The sequence below is a fragment of the Aphidius gifuensis genome, linkage group LG5 (genome assembly GCF_014905175.1).
Source record: "Aphidius gifuensis isolate YNYX2018 linkage group LG5, ASM1490517v1, whole genome shotgun sequence".
In the NCBI taxonomy this organism is placed as follows: domain Eukaryota; kingdom Metazoa; phylum Arthropoda; class Insecta; order Hymenoptera; family Braconidae; genus Aphidius; species Aphidius gifuensis.
The window spans coordinates 14,572,145-14,598,564 of NC_057792.1; the positions used below are offsets into that span (position 1 = coordinate 14,572,145).

Here is a 26,420-nt window from a genome sequence, read left to right on the forward strand (position 1 = left end):
GATAAATTTTCAGTTCATGCTATAATTTGTAGTATATTAAATCTTGATTTATCAAATAATACAATTGATACGTAGTGACTAGTGATCCTCGTAAAATATCTATAATTGATATTTAAAATTTTTCATTTTTTAAAAAATCATCAGCAGATACCTACTCTATCATCAGCTATTTTTCACGACATCTGTTGGCTTGATTTACAAGTGTACATCAAAACAATAAATATAATAATAATAGTAATAAAAAAATATAGCCTTGTTTGTTTACAAAAAAAAATATTGACATAATCAACAATAATAATGACGTTTAATAACTGCATATTAAATTATAATAATGTTAACATTTAGATATATTAATAATATAAATACATTTATAATTTTTAGTGTAATGTTGCTAAGTGTCGTGTTATTAATACAAATTAAAGAAATTTATAACAATAATCTAAAATATAACAGATATCTTGGATATAAACAATCTGTAAGTTAAATAATTTATTTTTTTGTGTTTTATTTTTTTAATAGCGTTTAATCAATTTAATAAACAAATATATTTCCATGTTTTTTAATCGAGATGAATGAAATGTCAATGGACCTAAATGCTGCAGAACTGACAGCAAACAAATCAGCAATATTTGTTAAAAAAATCACAAAAGCTCTTATGAAAAACGACAAAGAGATAAAAAATTTATCAGCATCACGTGTGACACATGCACATTGAATAATCTCTCAAGTAAGTCAAAAGAAAAACATTTGTAAATAAAAAACATTTATTATATAAAATCTCAATAATACAATCTCATAAAAAAAGTATCTCTCAAAGAAAAAACAAAACAAAATCATCATTACTTTAAAAAATTGTCATACAATGTTGATGATTTTTATCACCATCAACTGGTTCAAGCACCCCATTTGGTGAACAAATCCATGGATCATTTGTAATATTTTGCCAATTAAATAATTTAACTTTCAAATCATTTACAATTTTTTTAACTGACATTTTATTAATAACATTATTAATTTCGTTTGGATCATTTTTTAAATTGTAAAATTCCCATTCTGGTCTTTTGTAATATGTCTTCAAAGTTTTATACCATGGCAATGATAAATTATATCTAGTACGATTTAAAATATCCTGGAAAGTTGGTGACAAATAAAAATCCTGATCAATTGGAAAATTCATGCCATAGTTTAAATTATGAATGAGCTTATATTTTTTAGTTCTCACAACTCTCATTGGATAATACATTGTTACTTCATGATGTGTCTGACTGGCATAAACAATATCATCATCACTTGTATCATTGACAAACAGTGGCAACAATGATTTACCAGTTAATTTAAATTTCTTTTTATTTTTAATATTGTACCAATCAAGAACTGTTGGTACAATATCTAGCAATGATGTTAGCTTGTATGTTACTTGATTATTTTTGCTTTTATGTATTGGTGATGATATTAGCAGTGGCTCAGCCATACCAGGATCATAAAGATTTGTTCTACCATTTGGAAATGGTGGACCATTGTCACTTGAATAAATAACAAGTGTATTATTTTTATAACCAGCATCATCAAGTTCTTTTAGCACCAGACCAATACCCTGATCAAGACGTGATATTGTTGTATATTGTGAAGATATATCACGTCTTGCTTCTTCAGTATCTTGTACGTAATATGGTACTTCAACTTGGTCCCATTGATAATACACTGGTGACCAATCTTCAATTTTACCCATTCCCACATCACCATTACCAAATTTTTCACAAAAATTACCATACTCTGGATTTGTATGACCACAACGATGTGGATCATGAAAAGCAACATACAAAAAGAATGGCTTATTAACATTTTTATGCTCAGTTAAAAAATTTCTAACTAGTAATTTTATATTTGTGATATTACGTCCAACTTGTAGTATTGAATGATTTTTTTCTGTATAAGAATAATCAAATGGATAAACACTATCTGGACCAACATGTTTTTTTCCAATAATACCAGTTCGTATATTATTTTTTTTAAGAATTTTTGGTAAACTTTGAATGTTATTAAATGATTGGAAATGATGGACACCTTGATGTAAACCATACATGCCATTTTGATGACTTGGTAGACCAGTTAATAATGATGAACGACTGGTTTATCAAAAAATAATTATTATTACATTAAATTTAGATGTTTTTTAAATTATTTACCTTGGAGAACAGCTGCTTGCTGATGTGTATGCATTGTTAAATATCAGACTTTCTTTAGCAAGTTTATCTAAATTTGGTGTTTGACAAATTTTATTTCTATATGCTCCCATTTCAAAACCAGCATCATCAGCTATAATCAACAGTAAATTAATATCATCATTTATTTCGAAAGTATATTTAATTTTTTTCTATGATACCTAGTAATAGTAGAACATTTTTTTGTTCTTCTCCAGATACCAGATGGTTGATTAGAATCAACTGGATCATCAACAACAAGCATCTTGTTATCATTGTTAATAATTTTTTTAATTAATATGCTAATATGTTATCTTGATTATACAAATGTTTATGTTTATTATTTATTTGTTGTTTAATATTCAGGGTAGACAGTTGTGTTTGTTAACTGCGCTTCAAAGTGCGCAGTCGTTGAGAAAAAAATTACTGATTCGTCATTCCTCTCACTGCCCTACCTAGATATCTGTTTTTTTATATTTTTTTTACTCAATTCTTACCAAGTCACATGCCACGTTTACTGTCACGTTAATTTACTTTTTTTTTCCACTTGTAAACAGTATTCATTTGTTGTTTTAATTCTGGATTATAATTTATTTTTTTTTTTCATTTAACAATAACAAATTATTGTAAGTTGATTTAAATTTGTTTTAATAATTAATTTTTTATTTAATTCAAGGCTTATGCTGTTTACTAAGTTGATAAATCATTGTCAATTTTACAGGTTAATAAATATACTTTGTTTATTATTGTCATATAAATTATAAATAATTTATGATATTATTTTTTATTATAAAATTTAATTACAATTATTACAATTGGCATTTTATTAATTAAAATATTTTTAATACTTGTTATAGATTGTCAACAAATAGAATCATGTCTAAAAAAATAATTTGTCTTTTTGATGTTGATGGAACATTGACTCCACCAAGACAAAAAATTGATGCTAAAGTTGATAAATTTCTACAAGATATATCAAAAACTGAAAAATTTGATATTGGAGTTGTTGGTGGTTCTGATTTAGTCAAAATACAAGAACAATTAGGTGAAAATAATATATTTGATAAATATAAATATGTCTTTGCTGAGAATGGTTTAACAGCATATAAAAATGGACAAAAACTTTCTAGTGAGGTAATAAAAATAAATAAACAATAGCATAACAAATTTAATTTACATATTATTATTTACAGACAATTCAAGATGCAATTGGTGAGGATGTTTTACAAAATTTAATTGACTATTGTCTTGAGTATATATCAAAAATAAAATTGCCATTTAAACGTGGTACATTCATTGAATTTCGAAGTGGCATGTTGAACGTATCACCAGTTGGTAGAAATTGTAGTCAAAAAGAAAGACTACAATTTTATGAATACGACAAAGAGCATAAAATTCGTGAAAAATTTATACAAGCATTGAAAAAAGAATTTCCAGATCTTGCATTAACTTACAGTATTGGTAATTATTTATTTTTTAATAATTTTACAAACATTTATTAATTGATTTATATGTTTAATTAGGTGGACAAATATCATTTGATATATTTCCAATTGGTTGGGACAAGACATATTGTCTGAGATACGTTGATGATAATTACGACGAAATTCATTTCTTTGGTGATAAGACTCATGAAGGTGGTAATGATTACGAAATTTATGAAAGTGGTTTAACAATTGGTCATCGTGTTACTGGACCTGATGATACCATTCAACAAATTAAAACACTTGTTAATATTTTAAATGAAACATTTAGCAAAGGTCCACCAACACAGTGTTTGTAATTAATTTTTGGCTATGTAATTAATAATTTATAATACTGTTATTATAGATGAAAAAAAAAAGTATATATTCTTGCAGCATTATTAATAAATAGTTAAAATGATAAACAATCAAAATGATATTTATAAATTTTATTTATTAAAACTTGCATTATAAATTATATAAAAAAAAATTAACAAAAAATTAATTTATATATTTCTTTTTTTTTAAATCAAAATTATTTTAGCATCCTTGATAAATTGGAACTCTTTTTGCAGCAAAAGCAGCAAGTCCTTCAATTCTATCACGAGTATTAAGTAGCTGTCCATAGCATTCTTTTTCCACTTCCATGCCATCATGAAGAGGAACCTCAAAGCCTCTTGTTATTGCAGCTTTGGCCATTCTTAATAAAACAAAATTACAGACATAGTAAATATTTATATTAAAGCACATAATTTTTCGAAAATAAAAAAGACAAAAGACGTGTATTACCTAACACCAATTGGACCATTTGGTAATATTTCTCTGGCAATATTAAGTGCAGCTTGATAAGCACCATCACCATTATTATTTTGTTCAACAGCACAATTAACAATTCCCATATTTTCAGCTTGTTTACCATCAAATATTCTTGATGTAAATATCAACTCTTTAGCTTTTGATGGACCAATTAATCTTGGTAATCTTTGTGTACCACCAGCACCAGGTATTATTGCTAGCTTTGTTTCAACTAAACCAATTTTAGCATCATAAACAGTTGTTCTAATATCACTTGCTAATGCTAATTCAAGACCACCACCAAGTGCAACACCATCAATTGCTGATATAACTGGTATTGGCATATGTTCAACATCATTCATTAAATTTCTTAATGATGTTACAAATTTTTCAATATCATCATCATTATTCATTTTTGTACGTTCACGTAAATCAGCACCAGCACAAAATATATTTGGTACTAAACTACGTATTATTAATATACGTATTTTATCATCATTACGTAGAATTGATAATGATGATGAAAATTCATCAACAAGTTTACGTGAAAATGCATTACGTGTTTCATGACGATTTAATCCTAATACAGCAATACCATTTTCTTTACCATCAAGATAATTTATTTTAATATCACGTGATTTATCATTAACTATTCTTGTTGACATTCGCATTAATGTTGATGATAATTTAGCATAAATTAAATGTGTTTTTTTAGTTAAAATTGACATTTTTATTTTTATGTAATTTATTTATTTGTAATTTTTATTGTTGTAGATTAATTTTTTTCTTTTTATATAATTAAAACTTACTTTTTTGTTTTTGTTTTTATTTTTTCGAATTAAGATGTTGTCTGGTTGTTTATTTGAAATAGCACTGGACTTGAACTCAAAGTGCTGAGTTTATTATCTTGTGGTTTTAATACGACTTGTGTGTCAGTGTATATGAATTAAAAAAATAAGAAAAAAAAAAAGAGAGATAATGGCTTTTAATGATGCGAAGAGGTGGAAAAAGACTTGATTTAAAGAAATAGGAGAAATCAAAAATACTTATCACACCACAAATATGCCAACCAATCAATAATATAATCACTAATTAAATAATAATTATTATTATTTAAACAAACAAAAAAAAATATTACAAAACAGTTTAAAGTTTATTTCAACGATTTAATTATGTTTTGATAATTAAAAAATAATAAAACGCGTTATTTGTTTTTCAAGTTTTCCTTCTAGGTGTTGTCTTTTATCGCAATTATAAAAAATAAAAAAAATTATTACACAAATGGCATTGAAAATATAATAATTATAATAATATTATACAGACGTAATAATATTCAAATAAATTACTATTATTGTTATTTTAAAATCCATCATTAACAATTGTTGATAATACAGAGAAATTATATTTTTTAAAATTTTTTTTCGATTAAAAAAAAAGGTCAAATTTTAATTTAAAAAATTTCAATTTATTTACTTTTGATTATTAAAATTTACAATTACATTTAAATAAATAAATAATTTTTTATTTAAAAAAAAAAAAAAATACAATATTTACAATAATTATCATGAAACGGATCAGCCTTCACAGAAATTTATGAATAAATAAATATTAGCAATCATAATGCAGAAAAAAAAAAAAAATAAATAATAAAATAAAATAAATAAACAATGGATAAATAATGATAGTATTAAGTACACAAAATTATCAATGGCAATAATTATTTGTCAAATGGAAAGAAGAAATGAATAAAAAGAGGAAAAAGAGTTATTTAGACAATTGATGCTGTTGATGGTGGTGATGTTGATATTGGTATTGGTGATGTTGTGGTTGCTGTTGTGGATGTTGTTGTTATCAATGGTGGTGGTCTTAGCATTGATCTTGTTGCTGATGATAATTTTTGTGATACAACATGTGCAATATGTGATGATCTACGCCATACAAATTCACGTGTACGATCATGATCATCTTTACTATCAATTCTCACTTGTTTTGGTTGTAACACACGTATTGAATGTAGTGTTGCAGCACCACCATTCATCACACGTAAACTTAATTTACCAGACATTTCAGCAGTTGTTGCTGTTGCACTTCGTAATTCTTTTTTATTTGATCTACCAAATTCTTTTTCAACTTTTAATATCAATGGACCAAGACTAAATTTTGTACGTATTGTTGTATGATTACTCATCATATTAACTGATACATCACCAGATCTTTTTAATGTTGGTAAACCATATAATGTTGCACGTGCACGTGATTTTAATTTTTTAGTTTTATTATTATTGTTTTGTTTCTTTTTAATTGGCGATAATGTTGATGATAATTTTGGCTTTTTTGTTGTTGTTTTTAATGTTGTTGTTAATGGTGATGATGTTGTTGATAATGATGTTTTTGTTTTATTTTTATTCTTTTTTTTATTTGATTTTCTAACTGGTTTTGTTGATGATTTTCTACTTGACAATGTATTATCAAATGATTCAGTTAAATTCGTTTCAATTTTTTGATTTTCAGTTGTTGATAATGTTGTTGATTCCTAATGAAAAAAAAAAAACAATTATTTAACTTTTATTTTATAAATTAAATTTATCATTATTAATTGTATGTAAAACTTACATTTGTATTAGCATCATTACGACTTAGTAATTTTGTTTTATTTTTTTTACTTTTTTTATTTGTTTTTGACTTGTTTGATTTACTTGCTGGACTTGATAGTCTAACCATAACTGGATTATATTTTTTTTCCAATATGTTATTTATTCTTGAGAGTATATTGTCAACAAAACGATTATATTTTGCAACATAAATTGCTGATACTGATACATCATTTGTCTCGGGTGATTCCATTCCACCTGTTGAAAAAATTCATTATTTATTTTTATTTATATAATCTCATTTTTTTTTTTTTAATTATTTAAATTGTTAATTTTTTTTCATCATCTCAATATCCTCATTCATGTTGAGGTCATATAAGAGTCCAAGGTTATGACCTCATTTTATCCTTGAAGAAAAAGTCAGTGCCAACAATAATGTTTTCAGATAAAAACAAAATTTAAATTTCTTCAAGTTTAAATGAATTTTCAATTGAAAAATATCAAGTGGAAATTGTATTGGTAATTGTAATGATGTTGTTGACGACATTAGAAATTAAGGAAAATTGAGGTGCAGCAGAGGAAAAAGGAAATGAGGGAGCCTACTTATTGCTCTTACTCCCCATAACAATATTAACAGGGCGTTAATCTTCTGACCAAACTGGTATCAAAATGTGGGTCATCGGCCTCAACAACATTTTTTCAACTTGTTTTTTTTTTTATCTCCCATCCAGCTGAATACTTCAAACAATTATTTATTTATTCAATTAATTGTAGCTAATTTCTAATAATAATAATAAATTATAATTTGAATTTTAAACAACAATTGAATGACCATTAAGGGAGAGAAATGGAAAATAAATAAAAACTTTAAATAAACTTGTTGTTATTTGAAAAAAAAAATAAAATAATAATAATAACTAAAATTAAAGACGGAATTCAAGATCGAGGTAATTGAAGATTTAACTGGGTCAGGGTCGGATTTATTTATTTTCCTGATATTTTTATTCCGGGTCACTGGCCTCAATATATTTTTCATTTCTTAAATAATCATTTCAATGGAACGTCGATTATTTCGAATGAAGAAACGCCCTGGTGAAAGCCAATTGAATATTTTCGAATATCTTTTCCCTTGAAGCACTAATCAGGTAGCATGACCTCAACTGTCCCTGAAGATCTCTCTTTCTTTTTTTTTTTTTTTTCATTTTATTTACTTAAAAAAAATTACTTTCTTTTTCAACATTTGACCCATTGAAATCTGACGGATAATTTTTATTTTTTATCTCGATTTTTTAAGCATTAAAAAGATGTAATTAAAGGAATTTTTTTTTGGTAATTTCTTAGAAATATGATTGGGATAATTAGAAATGGATTTTGGATTTTCTTTTTTTCTTTTTTTGGATTTTTCTATGTCGAGTATGGTTCTGTCCAGTTACACTTTGTTACAGTCTACAGTCAAACCGAATTTGTCTAAATCACCTGCTATTATTTATTTAATAATTAAATTTTTTTTTTAAATTATTTTTAATTACGTTAAAATGCTTGAGCGTTCGGCACGTCACGTTAATAAATATATCGGCAAATTATATACTGTAACACCGTGAATATCTGGACAAAGCACATATCTCGAGCTAAATAAAATAATCAACACAATTTTTTTTTGTTTTATTAATATTTTTTTTTTTTTAATCATAAATTATCTATATTTTTTTTTGATTCTGGTTAATATTATTTTGTGGAGTTTTTTTCCGTTTTGTAATTTTAAGTCTAACAACGTCTCTGTACATTTTTTTATATATATTTTTATTATTTTTTCAAAAAATTACAATATTTTTCTTTTACGTTTGTTTGTTTTGTAGTAATTGACAATTTTTTTCATCAATTTCTGTCTAAAAAAATTTTGAAAAAGCTTAAAATAATATTTATTGTTAAATTTTCTTTTTTTTTTTTTTTTCATTATTAATTTTCTATTGGGAGGAAAATATTTTATTATCAACTTGTGACGTCACCAAAGCTTGGCATTTTAACGCATTTAATTAGAATTTTTTTTTTTTTTTTTTTTCATCTTCTAATTCAGTCACTGTATGTGATAATTAATTAGTGCAATCAAAGCACGAGTCAAAATAAATATATAAATAAATAAATATATGGAAAAAAAATATTATTGATTGTTAATAAATAAATAGGAAAAAAAAAAAAAAAAAATTCACGCTTGTCTTTTAGATAAAATATTCTTTGAATTTTATCAACAATTAAATAAATAAATAAATAAATTTAAAAAAAAAAAATTATAAAAATTCAATCAATTATTAAAAAATATTTTTTTAAATTTTCCCTTTTTTTTTTTTATCATTAAAATCATGATAAATTTGTCCAATAAAAAAGCCAAAAAAAAAAAGCAAAAAAAAATTAAATTAAATTTAGACAAATTATTTAAAAAAAAACTTATTTAATTGTAGCTGGTGTTTTTTTTGTTTTCAGACTTTTACCACGCCCATGTTTACGCGAACGATTGTTGTTAGTGTGTTTCTTAGTCTTGCCCTTGAACTCACGTGCAGCTCTTGCACCAGCAAGATCACTAAGATCATCACCATCATCATCTTCATCATCATCATCATCATCTTCATCACTATCTTCATCTCCAGTAATATCAATATCAAGATCTTCTTCGTCATCATCATCATCATCATCGTCGTCATCATCACTACTTGTTGCTTGTGCTGGTATTGCTGCTACTTGTTGAATTGGTTGGAGAACAGTTGCATGACTTAAACTATTATCAACTGGTGAACCAACTGGTAATGATTGTTCTTGTGGTTTATCTTCATCTTCAACTGATCCAGCTTCACCACTGGCTACAGCATCAGCTTGATTACCAAAATTTTCACTTGCTACTGCTGCTGCTGCTGTATTTAAATCACTTTGAACTGAAACTGGTAGTGTTTGTACTGGACTTGCTGCTTGTACCAATGGTTCAACTGGTTTTACATCATCATCATCATCATCTTCATCGTCTTTAAAAAAATAATTAATTATTCATTAATAAGCATATTACAAAAATAATATTGATGAAAGTTATTCCATCAAAAAAATAGTTTTTTAATTTATAAGGAATTTATTTTTTTTTCTCAGGTATGTAGGTCAAAGACCAAAGTAGGACACATGGCTATAAGGACACTGAATTATGTTAATTTTAACGATGCCTGAAGCTTCTTGTACCGTTACAAATTTTTTTTTTTTTCTTTCGTGTTACACGAGCATATTATAACGGTATCATACTTGTGCGATATATATAAATATAGTTTATATTTACCCCCAAGAATTCCTTCAAATAAACGTTCAATAATGTCATCATCGTCGTCATCATCATCGTCATCATCATCATCATCGTCATCTTCATCAACTTGGAAAATAAGAAAATTAAATATAAATAACAAAAAACATAATTGTATAATTTAAAAAATAGTTTTTTTTTTTTGAAAATTTATTTATTTTTACCGGCAATTGATGCAATGTCATCTTCATCATCATCATCATCGTCATCATCATCAGCTGCTGGTGGTGCTGCTACTGCTGCTTGTCTTGATGATATATTTTCAGCTGATTTTTTTACCTGATCATTTGATTTTTTAATTGGTGTTGAATTTGCCAATAATGCAAAACATCCAATTGTCAAGAATAATATCACCACCACTGTCTTCATGGTTCTAAAAATTTATTAATTTAATTTTTTTTTTTTTTTTCTATCAATCCTTAATATTCACAATATTATACAATTATATTTTTTTTTTTAAATCACTTTTAAATGATCGTAGCACTGAATTTGAAAAAAAAGACAAAAAAAATTTAGATATTATTTTTCTTTTTTTGATTCAACTCACCTCCTTGTTTGTTAACTTGATGGTAAAAAAAATAATATATATATTGACACAATTAAATCACGATTAACTGAGTTTAAAAAAAAATGTTTTTTTTTTTTTTTAATATAAGAGGAGGAAGACACCTTCCTTCAACAAGGTGAGAGTGTGAAACAGGCGAGCTGCTGTTCAGACTGCCTCTTATATCTCTACCTAACCAGTCTATCCACCATAACTTCCTCTTCCACCAGTCATTTTACTTCAATAATATTCACTAGCAATGACTTTATTCATGACTACTCATCATCAATATATTTACATTATTTTATCATCCATTTTTATGCTTTACTTTTATGTTTTACTATCTCTTTTATTTTACAAATTACTATTTTAAATCATTATAAATCAATTTTTTTTTTGGACTTTAAAGCATAAAATATTTATTCAATTTATTTATACATTTTAATCAATCATTCTAACAGTTATTTAATATATCATCATTAGTCTCAAAAAAAAATTCACATGTGACACATCACATGATGATGATAAAGATTTTTCATTTTTTTTTTTTTTCATTTTCGCGATGTGCTTTCACTAAAAAATTCTTCATTCATTAAAAATTGAAAATAAATTGGTATAATATTTAAAACAAATAATAATAATATAATGAGTAAATAATAAATTGGCTCATCTAACTGTAAAAAAAAAAAAATTAATAAATTTGAATAATTTTAGGATTTTTGTGTTAATGAGAATTCTTAAGGATTTTTGTTAGAAATGCTTTTTATTTCGAACATTTAATTTCAAGGAGAAAAAAAAATTTGAATAAAATTAAAACAGTGTCAAATTGTTGACCTACTTTTTTTGATTTTTGGAAATTTTTTTTAAACAGCAAGTACTTTTATATTTTTCGATAAAATAAATTTTAGCAAATAGAGTTTTTTTTTTTTTTACATTGTTTTGTATGTGATTTTATTTTTTTTTTGTTGTGCATGATTGTGCATGAGTTGTTTTGTCTGGTGATAGTTGTGAATACCATCTCAGCTTCATCGACAACGGTTTGGTGTATTTTATATATAGGATTTGGTGTCAGTATGTACGCTTGAAGGAAGTAGTCCGACGCACCGAACGCTGATGGGAATTACTAATCAACATCTACGGATGTAGAAAGATAAATTGTATGACTTTGTGACTATCATAAGAAACAATATGCAACCTTTCATTTTGTTTATTTATATAAATTATTATTTTAATATTAATTGCATATTTTTTTTTTTATTTAAATTAATTTAATTTAAAACTTTCTAGGATGTTATTATTTGATTAATTGCAATCTATTTGTATGAATATAAATTTTTATTGTTTAATTATAAATCTTAACAATAAATAGATAATGAATTAAATAGTTTATATTGGAATATATTATTTCAATTTATTGTTTTTAAATATAGAATAATATTATTAAATAAATTTACTATGTCAAAGAAAATATTTTAAAAAACAATGCAATTTTCAATTACCATGAAAATCATCAACCTTGAAATTAAATTTAAATTATTTTATTTATTATTTGTAAAATGAAAATAACAAAAATTATTTCCGTAAATGTGCAAATTGCGTGACAATTTTTTTTATAAAAATTTATGTAATTTAATAATCATGATTTATGATGATGATTTAAAAATTGATATGAATATTTAAAACAATAAAAAAAGGATTTTTAAATTATTAATAAGTGTGAAAAAAATTTATAAAATTTTGTATTAATTTTCATAATTTTATAATTTTTTAAAAAAACCAACAAATTATTATTATTATAATTTATTTTATATATTTACAAATTATTATTTTATTTTATGAACAAAAATTAAATGACATTACTTGTAATTATTTTAATAACTTCCTAGTAATTACCTCTATTTTATATATATCAGTAAAATCACATTTATCATAATTTTTATTTTTTTAAAAATATTTCAATTGTTCCTGGTTTATTCAATAACAAACTGCAATTAATTCAAATATATATTTAATTTTTTTAATATACATTAACACGCATGTATTAAAATTAATATAATATTAAAAATAAATTTATTTAAATAAATAAAAAAAACTTATCTAAACATTGAATTAAATTTTTTCATCATTGACCCATTTTAAACAAAGATAAAATATTCTTAAATAGATAAAAATCATTTTTAAAAAATTCACAATACATTTTAAATGAAAAAAAAAACGTAAAAATACTTTTAATCAGATAATAGATAAAAATTATATAATCAGATTATTGGTTGATCATTAAATGATCGATATTTCGAACAATTTATTTTAGAACATTGTCAAGAATGCCACGAATATTTTGTTTCATCATTTTTGGTAAGAAAATTGAGCTAAAAAAATAACCATCTACTGATTTATTAATAGGAATTAATTTTTAATTTAAAAAAGGTTTTATAATTATTAATATCAGTGCAAATAATACTGATGTTTTATATTCATCATATGTCAATGAAATTGACATAACATTACATTTGTATCATAGTCTTAATCAAAGTGATGGAATTGATATTAAAAATCCACAAAATATTAGTTACATTGACATTGATTTGAATAAAAGTATTAAAATTATCATTCACGGGTGGAGAGATGATCCAGGTAAAGAATGGATTGAAAAATTACGTGATAATTATTTGAAATATTATGATTGTAATATTGTTGTTGCTGGATGGGAATCATTATCTACAAGTATAAATTATTTAGCTGTTGTTAAAAAAATAAAACCAGTGAGTTATTTAAAAATAAATAATAATGAATTCTTTTTTTTTATGATAGCTGTTGTTTGTTTATTTTTTGAATAATAGATTGGTGAAGAAATGGCAAAATTATTATTAAAATTTACTCTAAATAATAATGTTGATGTAAAAAATATTCATATACTTGGTCATAGCCTTGGAAGTCATATTGCTGGTTCAATTGGTGCATTTTTTATAAATGAAAAAATTGGTAAAATTGGAAGAATTACAGGACTTGATCCAGCAGGTCCAGGCTTTGAAAATAACAATGATTTGAGCTTACAACTTGATCCATCTGATGCTGAATTTGTTGATGTTATTCATACATGTACTGATTATACAGGAATTGCCAAAGAAGTTGGACATGTTGATATTTATCCAAATGGTGGTGGTTGTCGACAACCTGGATGTTTTATTATAAATAAACGTTAGTAATTTTTCTAACAAATAATTCCATTTGTTTTTTTATTTAAATAATTAATTTATATTATTTTTTTTGAATAGTTTATTGTGGACATTTGAGAGTACTGGATTTATATAGTGATTCATTTGAATATCCTACTTCAATGCTTGCAACAAAATGTGATAGTTGGAAAGAATACAAAAAACAAAAATGTAAAAATGGAAAAAAAATTTATGTTGGACATGATATATCAACAAAAAGTAAGGGTGTATATTATTTAAAGACAAATAAAAAATCTCCATATGGACAGAATCAATTTTAAAATAATAAATAATTTACAATTTGAAAAAATAAACATTGTAATTTGTTTTGTGATAGAAAAAAAAAATTATTTTTCCTTGGCGATGGAGCATTCAATAAATAGTTTTTATTTAAGATAATTAATTTATAATATTATTTTTAATTTACTCGTAATATATTCTAATGTATATTTGTCATTTTAGTTATTAAAAAATATTTATTCGCGTTGATAAGTTAATGTTTATTCGCGTTTTAAAAAATAGCACTGTTCTCTAGCAGCGCCATGATGATGCTGCGATCAGTAAATGAATTATTATAGAGCCAAACAGAGCCAAAATTCACGGTGTATGTATCAGGAGCACAAGAAATCAACAGAGTAGATTGCTCACTGTTGCTTCGGGAAAATACTACTCGTGTATTCTAAACTCCTAATACAAATGTCAAATTTTCTGAAATTTTACCTTGCTTTCCCGAGCTTTCGCCTCGTACACTTGTAAATAATAATAAAATTTTCAGGTTATATTATTGTGTATACACAAAAATCTAATAATTTTTGAATTATTTTTTGTTAAACAATTCGTTACATAATTAATTATAAATAATTTAATAATTAATAAAAAAAAATACATGAAAATGAGGATTTTAGAATTGTACAGTGGAATTGGAGGCATGCATTATGCCCTGAAAGGTAAATAGAATAATGATAATTATAAAAAAACAATAAACATGATTATTTATCTGTTAAAATATTGAATTTTTTTATAGAAAGTGGAGTACCTGGTGAAATAATAGCAGCAATTGAAATAAACACAATAGCAAATTCAGTTTATAAACATAATCATCCATCAACAAATGTGCTGAATAAAAATATTGAGGCACTTAATTTAGATGATATAAAAGAATTAAATATTGATACAATATTGATGAGTCCACCTTGTCAGCCATTCACCAGGGTTGGTCTACAAAAGGACAAAGCTGATGCTCGAACAAATTCCTTATTTCAAGTATTAGAAATAATTAAAAATTTATCAAATTTAAATTACATTATTCTTGAAAATGTTGTAGGTTTTGAAAAATCAGAAACAAGAGATTTCGTTATCAAGGCTATCAATGATTCATTCAATTACAAAGAATTAATTTTAAGTCCTTGTCAATTTGGTGTACCAAATAGTAGACGACGTTATTATTTGTTGGCTAAAAGAAAAGGTCTTAAATTTATATTTAATGATTCATCACTTGTTGACAATATTCCCCAACAAATACAAGAAATATTGCCTAGAAAATTTACAAATGACATGACGTTAAAAGACTTCATTTCACTTGATGATTTGTCTGATGAAAATATGTATCTGATACCTGAAAATACTTTAGAAAAAAGATTCAATGTGTTGGACATACGAAGCCCAGACTCTAAGGGTTCGTGTTGCTTTACCAAAGCTTATCCAACATATGCTGAAGGTACTGGCTCTGTGTACTCACCATTATCAAGTGACACTGTTAAAAAAATCACCAAAGATCTAAAAATTCACAATGATAAATCAAATGACAACATGGAGCTGATAAAAACACTTAAATTGAGATATTTTTCACCAAAACAAGTCTCGCAATTAATGTGTTTTCCTGATGACTTTACTTTTCCCAATGATATCACAAAGAAACAAAAATACAGGCTACTTGGTAATTCAATTAATGTACATGTTGTTAGTCAATTAATTTATCTTCTTAATCAACAATAGAAATTATCATTAAAAAAACATTTCAATTGTTTCGATTGTTTTTATTTGTATTTTCTTTAATACATAAACCCAATGTGTTAATACCCTTTGATAATATTTAATTTATTTGTTTGTTTGTTTAATATATAAAATTATTAATAAATTATTTTACATTGTTTGTAATTCTGGAGGAATAACAATTTTTCTTTCCATTGCAAATTTTTTTAATGCTTGATATTTTCCATGCCAAGCTTGAACTTCTTCTCTCATTCGGTTATTGTCTTCTTGCATTGCTTCCATGTCTCTGTATTCTTGTGTTTTTTCAGTTTCTAATTCATCTTTTTGTTCAATACGTTTTATTCTACAACTTGCTGCATATCCACGATTTTTTAATGTTCTACGACGTTGTTTCATTCGAACAATTTCATCACGAGTTAAACCACGTAATTTTAATTGACGATTTAAATCACGTACTGATATTGACACTAGCTCATCATCGCTTATGTCTAGACATGGACCTGGTGATAATGGTTCCTGAAACATTCAATCAACATTGATGATAAATAACAAAACAAACATACTAGAAATTTGATTTTTTTGACATTTAATTTTTAGGTTAGTTTGATATTTAATTAATAATTTGTGTATTTTTAATTATTAATCAATTGTTTTATTGTTTTTTAAGTAATTGATGATGATATTCAAGTATTATTATGATCTTTTGACATTTTCGAATGTATTTAATGTTGATGCTGAGTTGATACAAGTAAACAAAATATTTGACAGATTGAGAGACAAAGATGGAAGCCAAATGTAAACACAAATATATTTTATTTTTTAAAATTAATTGAAACAATATAAACTTACCATGTCATGTGGCATTTTACCATCCATACTCTGGAGAATAATAATTTTTGTCACTTAATAATTTCAAAAAGAGAACAGTAAAAGTTCTTGTCTTTATGTTTTTTTTTTACAAAACAAAATTGCTTTGTCATCATTAGTAAATGCTAAAGTGAGATGGAAGATGATTTTTTCCCTTCTATCTATTGATCAACATCAACACAGTGAGAGCACCATATACCTGGATGAGAATTTAATTAAACCTTGGAAGTATAACCAGAAGAAAAAAAAAAACAAATTAAAAAATCAAAAAATTCAAATAAAATAACATTCTGACAAATAAATTTTTTATTATTATATTGTTATTTATAATTTTTTTTATTATTAATAAGATGAAATTTTTATTAATGATTCATCAAGAAAATATTCGATTACAGATTTCAATATGTATTTCGTATTTTTTTTTTTTACATCAAGTTAATTTTTTCTCTTAAATTTTCTTACTTTTTGACAATATTAATGATATTTTTATGTTATATTATTTAATATTTAACAATAATCATTAATATTTTGATAAAATATCATAAATTTTTCTTAAAAATTAATAATTAATTAATAAAATTAATCTAGAAATATGTATTTCGATAAAAATAAGACCATTTTTTTATGATCCATTTAAAAAAAAAACAGATAAAAGAAATACTAACTCATAATTAATAAAAAAAAAATTCAAATTAATATTGTTAAAAAGGACTGATAAGGATAAAGGATAATGAACAATAACATAACTTGACTAGTGTTTCATAAAAAATAAAATAAACAATGAATAATTAAATTGAGATTTCGATTTTTTTTTTTTCTTTTTGTTATGCACTAAGGTACAGCTGTGTATGAGTGTGTATGTGTGTAATTAGTTTTTTATTTATTTATTTTCAATTGAAATATTGTTATAAATAAATGTTATGATCTGATAATGTATATATTTTTTTTTTTTTTCTAAAAAGTTAGTATCTAAAATCCAGTTTTTCTGGTTTTAAAATTTTCACATTCATCTACATGTATTTGTTTTATTTTTTTTTATAATTTTATTATTTTTCACAGTAATCATCATTAATTATTTTATACTTTAATTAACATTATATATAATTTTACATTTTTTTTTTCTTTTCATTTTTAATCCAACAATGATTACATGATTAAAATTTTATTTATTTTATTCAGCATTTACGATGTTGTTGGTGTTGTTGTTTTTTTTTTCTTCTTGTTGTTTTTATTTGTTTATAATTTTTTAATTAATTGTCCGTTTGATGAACAAGGGCTCGTTTTATTTGAACCGTCGCGTTAATTTATTTATTTTTATTCTTTTTAATTATTTCTTTCTTTTTTTTTATTTATTTACACATCTCGAGTATCATTCATCATCATTCCAATTTTAATATTTTGCTTGGGGGTTGCTTATATTTTAATCCCTTGATTTTTTTTATTTATTTTTTATTATTATTTATTAAAATTTTTGTAATCGTGATTTTTACCTAAACGCTTGCCATGAGCAAACTGGTATTAATTAAATATATATTTATTATTTTCTCTTCATCATTGAAGTTTTTTGTGATAACTTTATGACAAAAGATCTGAAACAGAAAATATATTTGAACATTATAGAATTTTTAAATCATTAAAATATATATTTGTTTATTTTATTTTTTTAATTTGAAATAAGTAATACAAGTTTAATAAATTTACCTGGAACTTGATTTATCTCCTGAGTCTTTGTAAAACTATCCTGAAATGGATTTGTATTTTCATTTGTTGTTGGAGGTGCAAATGGATTGACCATAGGATTTAAATTTGAATTAATTGTATCATCATTATCAATATTTCTTCTTATTTCCATAATTGGAGCTTTAGATAATGTATCAAATTCTGATAAATCTAACAGGTTGTTCGTTACGTTGTTTTTTCTATAGAAACAAAAAATAAAAACCAAATAAAAATATAAATAATAAATAATAATAATCTAAGTGTAAAATAATAATTGTACTATTTTTTATAGACTAACTATAAAACGTTGAATATTATCTATTTAAAATTCAATTTGAGATTTAATAATTTAATAATATTTAAATATTTATATCAATATTGTTAGATATAATAAAACAATCGAAACTTTTTTTACATTTTTAAAACTCGTCTAAAAATTAAATATTAATTTAATTATTAACAAACAACAAACAAATGCACAGCAAAATATTTAAATATTTTGCAAACGCAGATTTACTTAACGAAAAAATAAATAAATAAATAAATACACACACACATCCACACACAAATATGACAAACTGTTTTACAATAAAAAAGCATAAAACTTGGATTTAAATATTCTTCTAAATTGGAAATGAAAAATATAAAAAAAATACGAGGAAAAATATTCATGCAATAACAAGGTTTTTCTTGAAATTATTTACAAATAATAGTTGTTGTTGTTGTTGTTGTTTATATGCTATCAATTATTTATCTTTACATTATTTACAATAAAAATTATTTGTCACGATAATATTGTTAAACACTGTAGGTGGAGCATTTTTAAAATTAACATTAGTGCTTTATTTTATTTTTCATTTATTAAATATATGACACAAATGCATTATTTTTTTTCATTTAAATAACAAGGCTAAATATACGCACATAATTTTTATATTTTTAATATTTCAAATGCATTATTTACGTTTATTATAAAATAAAAATAAAAAAAAACAAAAAGAAATTAATTATAATAATCATAAGCTCGTCAACTAGCACAAAAATTATTGTATCTATTTTTTAAAAATACATTAAATTTATCATTACAAATTATAAAATATATCATTATAAATTGTTAATAATAATATACAATAGTATAAAGATTGTGATACTCTAGTTAACAATTAATAGCACTCATAAAACAATTGTGAAATTAATCATTTAAATTTTAAATTTTCATTTTCATTTATATAATCCTTTTTCGGCTACTTTTGCAATGTACACTATAATTTTTTCTTTTTTTTTTTAATTCTATTTGATTCATTCAAATCAAAATGAACAATTTTTTAATATTATTTATATAATTTTTCATTTTTTTATCCTCAAAACAAAATGTTAACACACAATTTTTTTTTTTTTCATTTATTTTTTTCATTTTAATAAAGCTCAAAGAAAATAATTATTATTTCATGATTATTATTATTATTACTATTAAATAACATATTCAAAGCACATTTTAATTAAATCATAAAACAGTATTGACAGTATCACTGGAAAAGCAGATTATTTTTTTAAAAATGTGCGCATCATTAATCAATTTAATTCTTCATTGATGCATTGACTCAATCACGTACCATTTACATTATTATTATTTAATATTAATCTGCTTTTAATAATTGAATTAATATTATAATAATTTTCAAAGAACAATTAATTAATAACATTTATAGGCATTATTTTGTCGTTGAATTAACTGAGCTAATTAGTGATAAGTCGTAACGATATTTTAATAATATACTCGATTGCCAATTGGCCAATTTTAATACATTTAATTTATTATTATTTATTTATTATTATTTCAGTTTTGTTTGGTAGTGATTGGCTGTACAGAATAGAATATTATTTATTTTTTTTTATTTCTTTTTTATATTCAATCATGCACTCTATATTTGTTTTTTATTTTTTTTATAATTATTTTTTAAAATCAATTTAGCTTTGATAATAAGACTAAAAGAAAAAAAAATATCTTTTTTTAAATTTTCGATTTTATTAAATTCTTATTATCTGCACTTTGATTATAATGTTTTTTTTTTTTTTGTTTTTTTAAAAAGAAGTACTTACACAGTGGCATTATCCAGTGTTATTTGGGTATTGATACCATTTCCATGATTATTGTGATGACCATTTAAAGCACCATCACCATTTTCTTGATTGGTATCAAGTAATATTTTATTTGTTTCATTTATTCCATTACTATGAGTTGTACCATTACGTACAATATCAGTTGTGTTATTAATATCATCAGCTAATGATTGTTTTTCGACATTAATTAATTGTTGACTTGCTTCGGTTATTAAACTAGCAGTCATAACATCATCAACTTTAACAGATTCAATTTTATTATCTTCAATTGGACTGTGATCTTTTGATTTATCAACATCACCATTATCACCCTGTAAAAATTTACACAACAAATAAAAACTCTATGCAGAATATTTTATCATTACTACAAGTTATTTAAAAAAAAAAAAAGTCAAACATTGTTGTTGCGTTGTTGTTTTTTTAGTTTTAAATTATTAATTGTTAATTAATTTAAAATTTACCTTTGTTGGTGTATTGACTTGACTACCATTACCACCACCACCACGAGTTCTTTTCATAATTGCTTCAACACGTTTACGTCTTGCAATACGTTCTTCTTCTTCTTTTTTCTGTCTTTCAATCATTTCCAGTCTTTGCCTAAATAAATAAATATAGTATTTATTATAAAATATAAATTAAACATTACAAGATAAATATTTAATAATTAAATATACCTTTCAGCTTCTTCACGTGCTTTTTTATCAGCTTCTTCTTTTTCAATTTTTTGACGTGCTTCTTCTTCACGTCTTTTTCTATCTTCTTCTTCACGACGTTTAGCATCTTCAATAGCAATTTGTAATCTTTGTTCTTCAGCTTCTCTGGCTTCATTTGCTAAACGTATTGTTTCAATTTCAAGACGTCTTTGTTGTTCTTCTTCAGCACGTTGTCTTTGTTCTTCAAGACGTTCTTCCTCTTCAAGTCTTTGACGTTCAAGTTCAGCTTCACGTTCAGCTTGTTCACGTGCAAGTTTTCTACGTTCAGCTAATGCTGCTTTAGCTTCTTCCTCAGTTGTTATACGTATTTTTGATATCATTGAAGCTGACATATCAACAACTTCATCACTCTCAACATCATTATCATTTTTTTTATCAGGTTTTTGTATTCCATTAGCACCATTTGTTGTTACATCTGATAATAATGTTACTGAATTATTCATATTATTACTAATAATATTTTTTTCACTTCCTTGATCTTTTTTTTCATCATATTTATCATCCAATGTTTTTATTTTAACAGTATCTTTAATATCACTAGTACTTTTAATTATTTCAGTAGTATGTTGACGTATTAATGGTGGTTGTTCATTACCAGGACTTTGTAATGGTGTTGCTTTTGGTGTAACACGTGGTGATGCTTTTGCACTTTTAATTAATCTTTCATTATGTTTTTTCGGTGTATCACCACTTGTTTTAGGTGTTGATGGCTTCTTTGGAGTTGTATGTACCTTTGGCAGTGGTGGTTTTGAATCTTTTGTTGTTCCTCTCAACTCAGAATCTTCAAAAATCAAACAACAAAATATTAACAACTAATCATTAATTATAATTACTCTATACATAAAAAAAAAATAATTTAAACTTTATATTTAAATGTGCAATATTTATCATTAATAATTTAATAAAAAATAAATACAAAAATTATAAATTAATCCTTTGTCATATTATCATTAAAATATTTGAGTTACGACATTGTGTTTTATTATTTTTTCTACTTCGTTAAACTTTACTGAAAAATAAAAAAAATAAAAACAAAAACAAAAAGTAAGTTTATTGTAAATTTTGTTTGTAGTTTAATTTTTTTTTCTCTTTTTTTTTTTTGTTTGTTCATTGTCACTAATGAATAATTGATAAAGTTACGATGCTCACAATTTCGTTCAGTTACTGTAACACCAGTACCAGCAATTGATGCGGGTCTTGGACGTCGTGGTGTTGTTGTTGTACGTGGACGTAGATTGACATTACTGCTTGCAAAACTGCTATTACTCTGTTGGCTCATTGAACTGTGTGGTCTCGATGGGCTGTTTGGTGTCACCTCACCACTTCGTACACCTATGTATCCACATTATTTTTTTTTTCACCATTTAATTATCAATTTTATACAATATTATATAAATTTTTATTCAACTAATTTTTTTATAAACTATTTTATTATTATTATTATTGAATATTATTAAAATTAATTTACCAAATTTTTATTATTAATTATGAAGAATGAGAAAAAAAAAAAAAGAAAAGAAAATAAACCACACCCTCAGTGATAAGAGGCACACACAATCACAAACAAAAATTAAAAATATTATTATATTCTAGTCATAACCATCACCAATTTGTCGACAACTCTTGTGGATTTAGTTTAGCAGTTAAAAAAAATAATTAAGAAATTATATAAACTATAAAGAAATTATAAAAAAATATATATATTGCACATTAAACACAAGTTTATATAATTTCTTTGAGCTAAAAAAAACAAAAAAAAAAAATGTTAAAAGCTTACCGGGTGTTCAGCATAAGTTTGTTTGTTGAAAATTGTTTTACCTTCACCTGGTCCCATGGAGAGTTGAGCCAGTGTAATGTTTTTTTATTAAAAACTATTGTTAATCAGTTTTCAAGCAATAATGATTATTGAGATATAAATTTAAAATATAAAAAATTATTGTTAGTTAACTATTATAAAAGATTGAAAAAAATAATTTTATAATTTATTTAAATAATTCCATAATCATAGGATTGAAATTGATTAACAATTTTTTTTTTTTGTCCAAAAAAATCATGCAAATAAGTACTTGTATACCCAACTCATATTTTACAAAAAAATATTATTTAAATGATTAAATATTATTATTTAAATTATAAAATAAATTCAGCTTTTACTTTTACAATTTTTACTAGATAAAAATTACAATTTGTCGAGGAAATTATTTAAATCGTTTAATTAGTTTTACTTTATGTTGTATTGATTTTTAAATATTTTTGTTTTTTAAAAAAATTGAAGAGTTGAGCAAACAATTACCAGTCTTACCTTGTGTCTGTTGTGACTGTTGTTCACGTGCTTTTTTACGTAATTTTTCAGCTCTAGTTTGTCTTGGTACTGTAACACCTGGTAATGTACTCATGCTACGTGAATTATCAGAACGTTTAAGATATTTTGATGAACCAGTTGCAGCTAAATGTGACATGCTTCGACTCATGCTATTTGAACCAAAATTTTGGTTTCCATTGTATGTTTGATTTTGTTGATTATTTTTTTGTTCAACAAGTGTATCAAGTTCACGTATTTTTCTTGGTTGTGAAAGTTGATCCAATCGCGACATTGAATATGTCCTACCTGGTGAACGATTGAAGGCTTTCGCACTTGAACTACGTGATGTTGGTGGTCCATCACGTGGTGATGGTATTGTTGGCATCAAATCTGTTCTTCTACGATTAACACGTACACATGATGAACTTGGTGTACTTGGACTTCCATCATTATCATCACCTGTAAATGTTGGATGTCTTAAAAATACTACATGTTCATCATTACCAAACCACCAATCGAAAAAATAACAATCAATTATTCCAAAACAAAATCCACAAAAATTTATAAACAAATTCACAACAAAAAATAACAAACAAAATTTACACACAAATTAATCAAAAAATAAACATAAAATTCATTGTTTAAAATTTAAATTAACAAAGAAAATATTATAAATTATTAATAGCTGTTAATTTTTATAGTAAATTATTTTTATACTAAAGTTTTTATCTATGCATCATAAAGAAAACTTTGATAATAAGCATCAAAACATTTTCCCCGACATGAACTAAATTCATTGTCGTTGACAAATGTTAAAATACTTATAGTAATAAACTAAACAAAACGTATTTTATTTTCTTCTTTGCTCATGCTGAAAATAGCAGGACTAATAAAATTAAATAAAAAATTGGGATAAAATTAAAAATAAAGCGCATGTTATAATTTTTTTTTTTTTTTTTTGATGTTGAAGTGTGAGTAATTTAGCTGTAAAGTTTTGATCCATGCTGGCTGTGAATGATATTTAATGCTAAATGCATAACGAGCGTGAAAATCCTAACGAGCAATATGCATTTACAAAAATTAAAGTTTTTTTTTTTTCATTTTTTTGTTTTTGCAAATAAAAAAATAATAATTTAATTATGATAAAATGAAAAAAAATAATAAATAAAAGCTGTGTGAATAAATGAATGATTAAAAAAAAATAATAAATATTTAAAATATGAAGTAATGATATTCCCGGATGCAGATCAAAGTCTTCAATTGAATTGAGACGTTGAATTCGGCCAACTCACCGCTGGTTGCCCGATGAATTGTTGAGCGTCTTATCTCACAATCAATTTTTTCATCATAATCTAAGTTGTCACTTGTCGGTGGTAGTGATAAGTTGACTCTTTTATTTTTAACTTGTGTTAATGAAGGATCGGGACTAGAATTCCAATTGAATACCTCATACATAGACGAGGACATTCTCATATCTGCAAACAAATTCAACCATCCGAAAAAAAAATAAAACAAAAAGAAAAACCAACATATTTCCTTATATTTCGTTTCTTCTTTTTTCTATGAAATTTTTTTTTCTTAATTTTTCCTCATTCTGGTTGCTGTTGCATTTTATTTTTTCTCTCACATATTTATCATTCCTAAAATTTCTTTTTTCACTATTTTTTATTTAAAAATATTTTCCTCTTCACTTTCTATATTTATTTTTAAAATTTTTATAATTTTATCTTTTAATTTCCATGAGTAAATGTGACACGAAAATGTGAAAAATAATTGTGCAACTAAGCAGAATAATTGTTTGTGTGCATGATATAAATTAATTTATATACAAAAAATTGATTAAAATAATAATAAAAGGCGTGATTTATGCTACTAAGGATAAATCATTATTAACATATTTATAAATTAAATAAATTATTTAAAATCAGTGGTTTATATTCAACTGTAAATAAATAAATAAATAAAACAGGGTGGGGTTAAGGTTAAACCTTAATTTCATGGTCATGCAAAGTAGATTAAAATGAAAAAAAAAATAACCATCTAGCCAGCCCAGAGATAAATCCAAGAGACAAAAAAAAAATTGAAAAAAAAAATCTATATTGAGCAACTGAGCCGAATGTACAACATCATTTTAATTTTATTTCATTTACAAAAGAAAAAATAATAAAAATGCAGTATCATTGTTGTTTAATATAAGAAAAAAAAATATTTATGATTTTCAAAGGTGAAAACAAACAATCAACTAACATTAATGGGATTTTGTAAAAAAAAAAAAAATATATTTACAATGCATTAAGCACAGTACCTGGGTCCTTGATGGACGATGAGGTCAACCAGTCAAATTGAATTCTCCAGGAACGTGCTTACAACTAATATTTAATTCGACGAACAATATTAACAATAAAAAAAAAAGGTGTAAGTAAATGGAAAATCAAACTTTACCAAATTTCAAGGCATGTCCTAAACTCGACCCAGCAGCATAATACATTTTTTTTTTTTCTCTTTTCTTTTTTGTTTTCATTTTTTTTTTAACCACAACCAGTTTGTTTTTTATATATATATTCTA

General features: G+C 24.3%; 8 protein-coding genes across 40 annotated transcripts in view; 3 read left to right on the top strand and 5 right to left on the bottom strand.

Annotated features, from left to right (window-relative positions):
- Positions 1-328: 328 nt before the first annotated feature.
- Positions 329-3,984, top strand: LOC122857704 (phosphomannomutase 2). Of its 2 annotated transcripts, XM_044160001.1 has the most exons (6): positions 329-475; positions 569-727; positions 2,878-2,922; positions 3,059-3,335; positions 3,395-3,662; positions 3,725-3,984. In XM_044160001.1, the coding sequence occupies exons 3-6, from the start codon at positions 2,882-2,884 to the stop codon at positions 3,982-3,984; spliced, it is 846 nt and encodes a 281-aa protein (XP_044015936.1). In that variant the 5' UTR covers positions 329-475; positions 569-727; positions 2,878-2,881. The 2 variants fall into 2 exon arrangements, with proteins under 2 accessions (XP_044015936.1, XP_044015937.1); XM_044160002.1 differs by lacking the exons at positions 329-475; positions 569-727 and adding an exon at positions 2,642-2,750.
- Positions 760-2,615, bottom strand: LOC122857702 (N-sulphoglucosamine sulphohydrolase). The gene is made up of 3 exons (XM_044159999.1): positions 2,384-2,615; positions 2,187-2,316; positions 760-2,126 (listed from the first exon to the last, which is right to left on the bottom strand). Exons 1-3 carry the CDS (start codon positions 2,475-2,477, stop codon positions 845-847), a joined length of 1,506 nt encoding a protein of 501 aa, XP_044015934.1. The 5' UTR covers positions 2,478-2,615; the 3' UTR covers positions 760-844.
- Positions 3,985-4,055: 71 nt separating the features above from the next.
- LOC122857703 (methylglutaconyl-CoA hydratase, mitochondrial) lies at positions 4,056-5,766 on the bottom strand. The gene is made up of 2 exons (XM_044160000.1): positions 4,454-5,766; positions 4,056-4,364 (listed from the first exon to the last, which is right to left on the bottom strand). The coding sequence occupies exons 1-2, from the start codon at positions 5,185-5,187 to the stop codon at positions 4,205-4,207; spliced, it is 894 nt and encodes a 297-aa protein (XP_044015935.1). The 5' UTR covers positions 5,188-5,766; the 3' UTR covers positions 4,056-4,204.
- A 136-nt stretch (positions 5,767-5,902) lies between these two features.
- LOC122857701 (protein PFC0760c-like) lies at positions 5,903-11,092 on the bottom strand. The gene is made up of 6 exons (XM_044159998.1): positions 10,929-11,092; positions 10,546-10,754; positions 10,361-10,450; positions 9,600-10,061; positions 7,073-7,308; positions 5,903-6,992 (listed from the first exon to the last, which is right to left on the bottom strand). The coding sequence occupies exons 2-6, from the start codon at positions 10,748-10,750 to the stop codon at positions 6,228-6,230; spliced, it is 1,758 nt and encodes a 585-aa protein (XP_044015933.1). The 5' UTR covers positions 10,751-10,754; positions 10,929-11,092; the 3' UTR covers positions 5,903-6,227.
- Positions 11,093-13,237: 2,145 nt separating this feature from the next.
- On the top strand, positions 13,238-14,421 carry LOC122856464 (lipase member H-like). The gene is made up of 4 exons (XM_044158135.1): positions 13,238-13,280; positions 13,353-13,687; positions 13,766-14,123; positions 14,201-14,421. The coding sequence occupies exons 1-4, from the start codon at positions 13,250-13,252 to the stop codon at positions 14,419-14,421; spliced, it is 945 nt and encodes a 314-aa protein (XP_044014070.1). The 5' UTR covers positions 13,238-13,249.
- Positions 14,422-14,628: 207 nt separating this feature from the next.
- Positions 14,629-16,137, top strand: LOC122857718 (tRNA (cytosine(38)-C(5))-methyltransferase). The gene is made up of 2 exons (XM_044160049.1): positions 14,629-15,087; positions 15,165-16,137. The coding sequence occupies exons 1-2, from the start codon at positions 15,027-15,029 to the stop codon at positions 16,133-16,135; spliced, it is 1,032 nt and encodes a 343-aa protein (XP_044015984.1). The 5' UTR covers positions 14,629-15,026; the 3' UTR covers positions 16,136-16,137.
- A 145-nt stretch (positions 16,138-16,282) lies between these two features.
- On the bottom strand, positions 16,283-17,212 carry LOC122857719 (transcription factor MafK). Its single transcript, XM_044160050.1, has 2 exons — positions 16,982-17,212; positions 16,283-16,648 (listed from the first exon to the last, which is right to left on the bottom strand). Exons 1-2 carry the CDS (start codon positions 17,006-17,008, stop codon positions 16,283-16,285), a joined length of 393 nt encoding a protein of 130 aa, XP_044015985.1. The 5' UTR covers positions 17,009-17,212.
- A 490-nt stretch (positions 17,213-17,702) lies between these two features.
- LOC122857705 (MAP7 domain-containing protein 2) overlaps positions 17,703-26,420 on the bottom strand; it is an 87,162-nt gene continuing 78,444 nt past the window's right edge. For 14 of the 32 annotated variants that reach the window (XM_044160022.1, XM_044160015.1, XM_044160017.1 and 11 more), the window contains 8 exons: positions 25,147-25,329; positions 23,855-24,313; positions 22,702-22,884; positions 21,514-22,333; positions 21,301-21,436; positions 20,819-21,150; positions 18,701-18,918; positions 17,703-18,588 (listed from right to left, as the gene is read on the bottom strand). In XM_044160022.1, coding sequence (XP_044015957.1) covers positions 18,575-18,588; positions 18,701-18,918; positions 20,819-21,150; positions 21,301-21,436; positions 21,514-22,333; positions 22,702-22,884; positions 23,855-24,313; positions 25,147-25,329 — 2,345 coding nt within the window. In that variant the 3' untranslated portion in view covers positions 17,703-18,574. The remainder of the gene's footprint in view (positions 18,589-18,700; positions 18,919-20,818; positions 21,151-21,300; positions 21,437-21,513; positions 22,334-22,701; positions 22,885-23,854; positions 24,314-25,146; positions 25,330-26,420) is intronic. The other 18 variants (XM_044160029.1, XM_044160030.1, XM_044160027.1 and 15 more) reach the window with 6 other exon arrangements.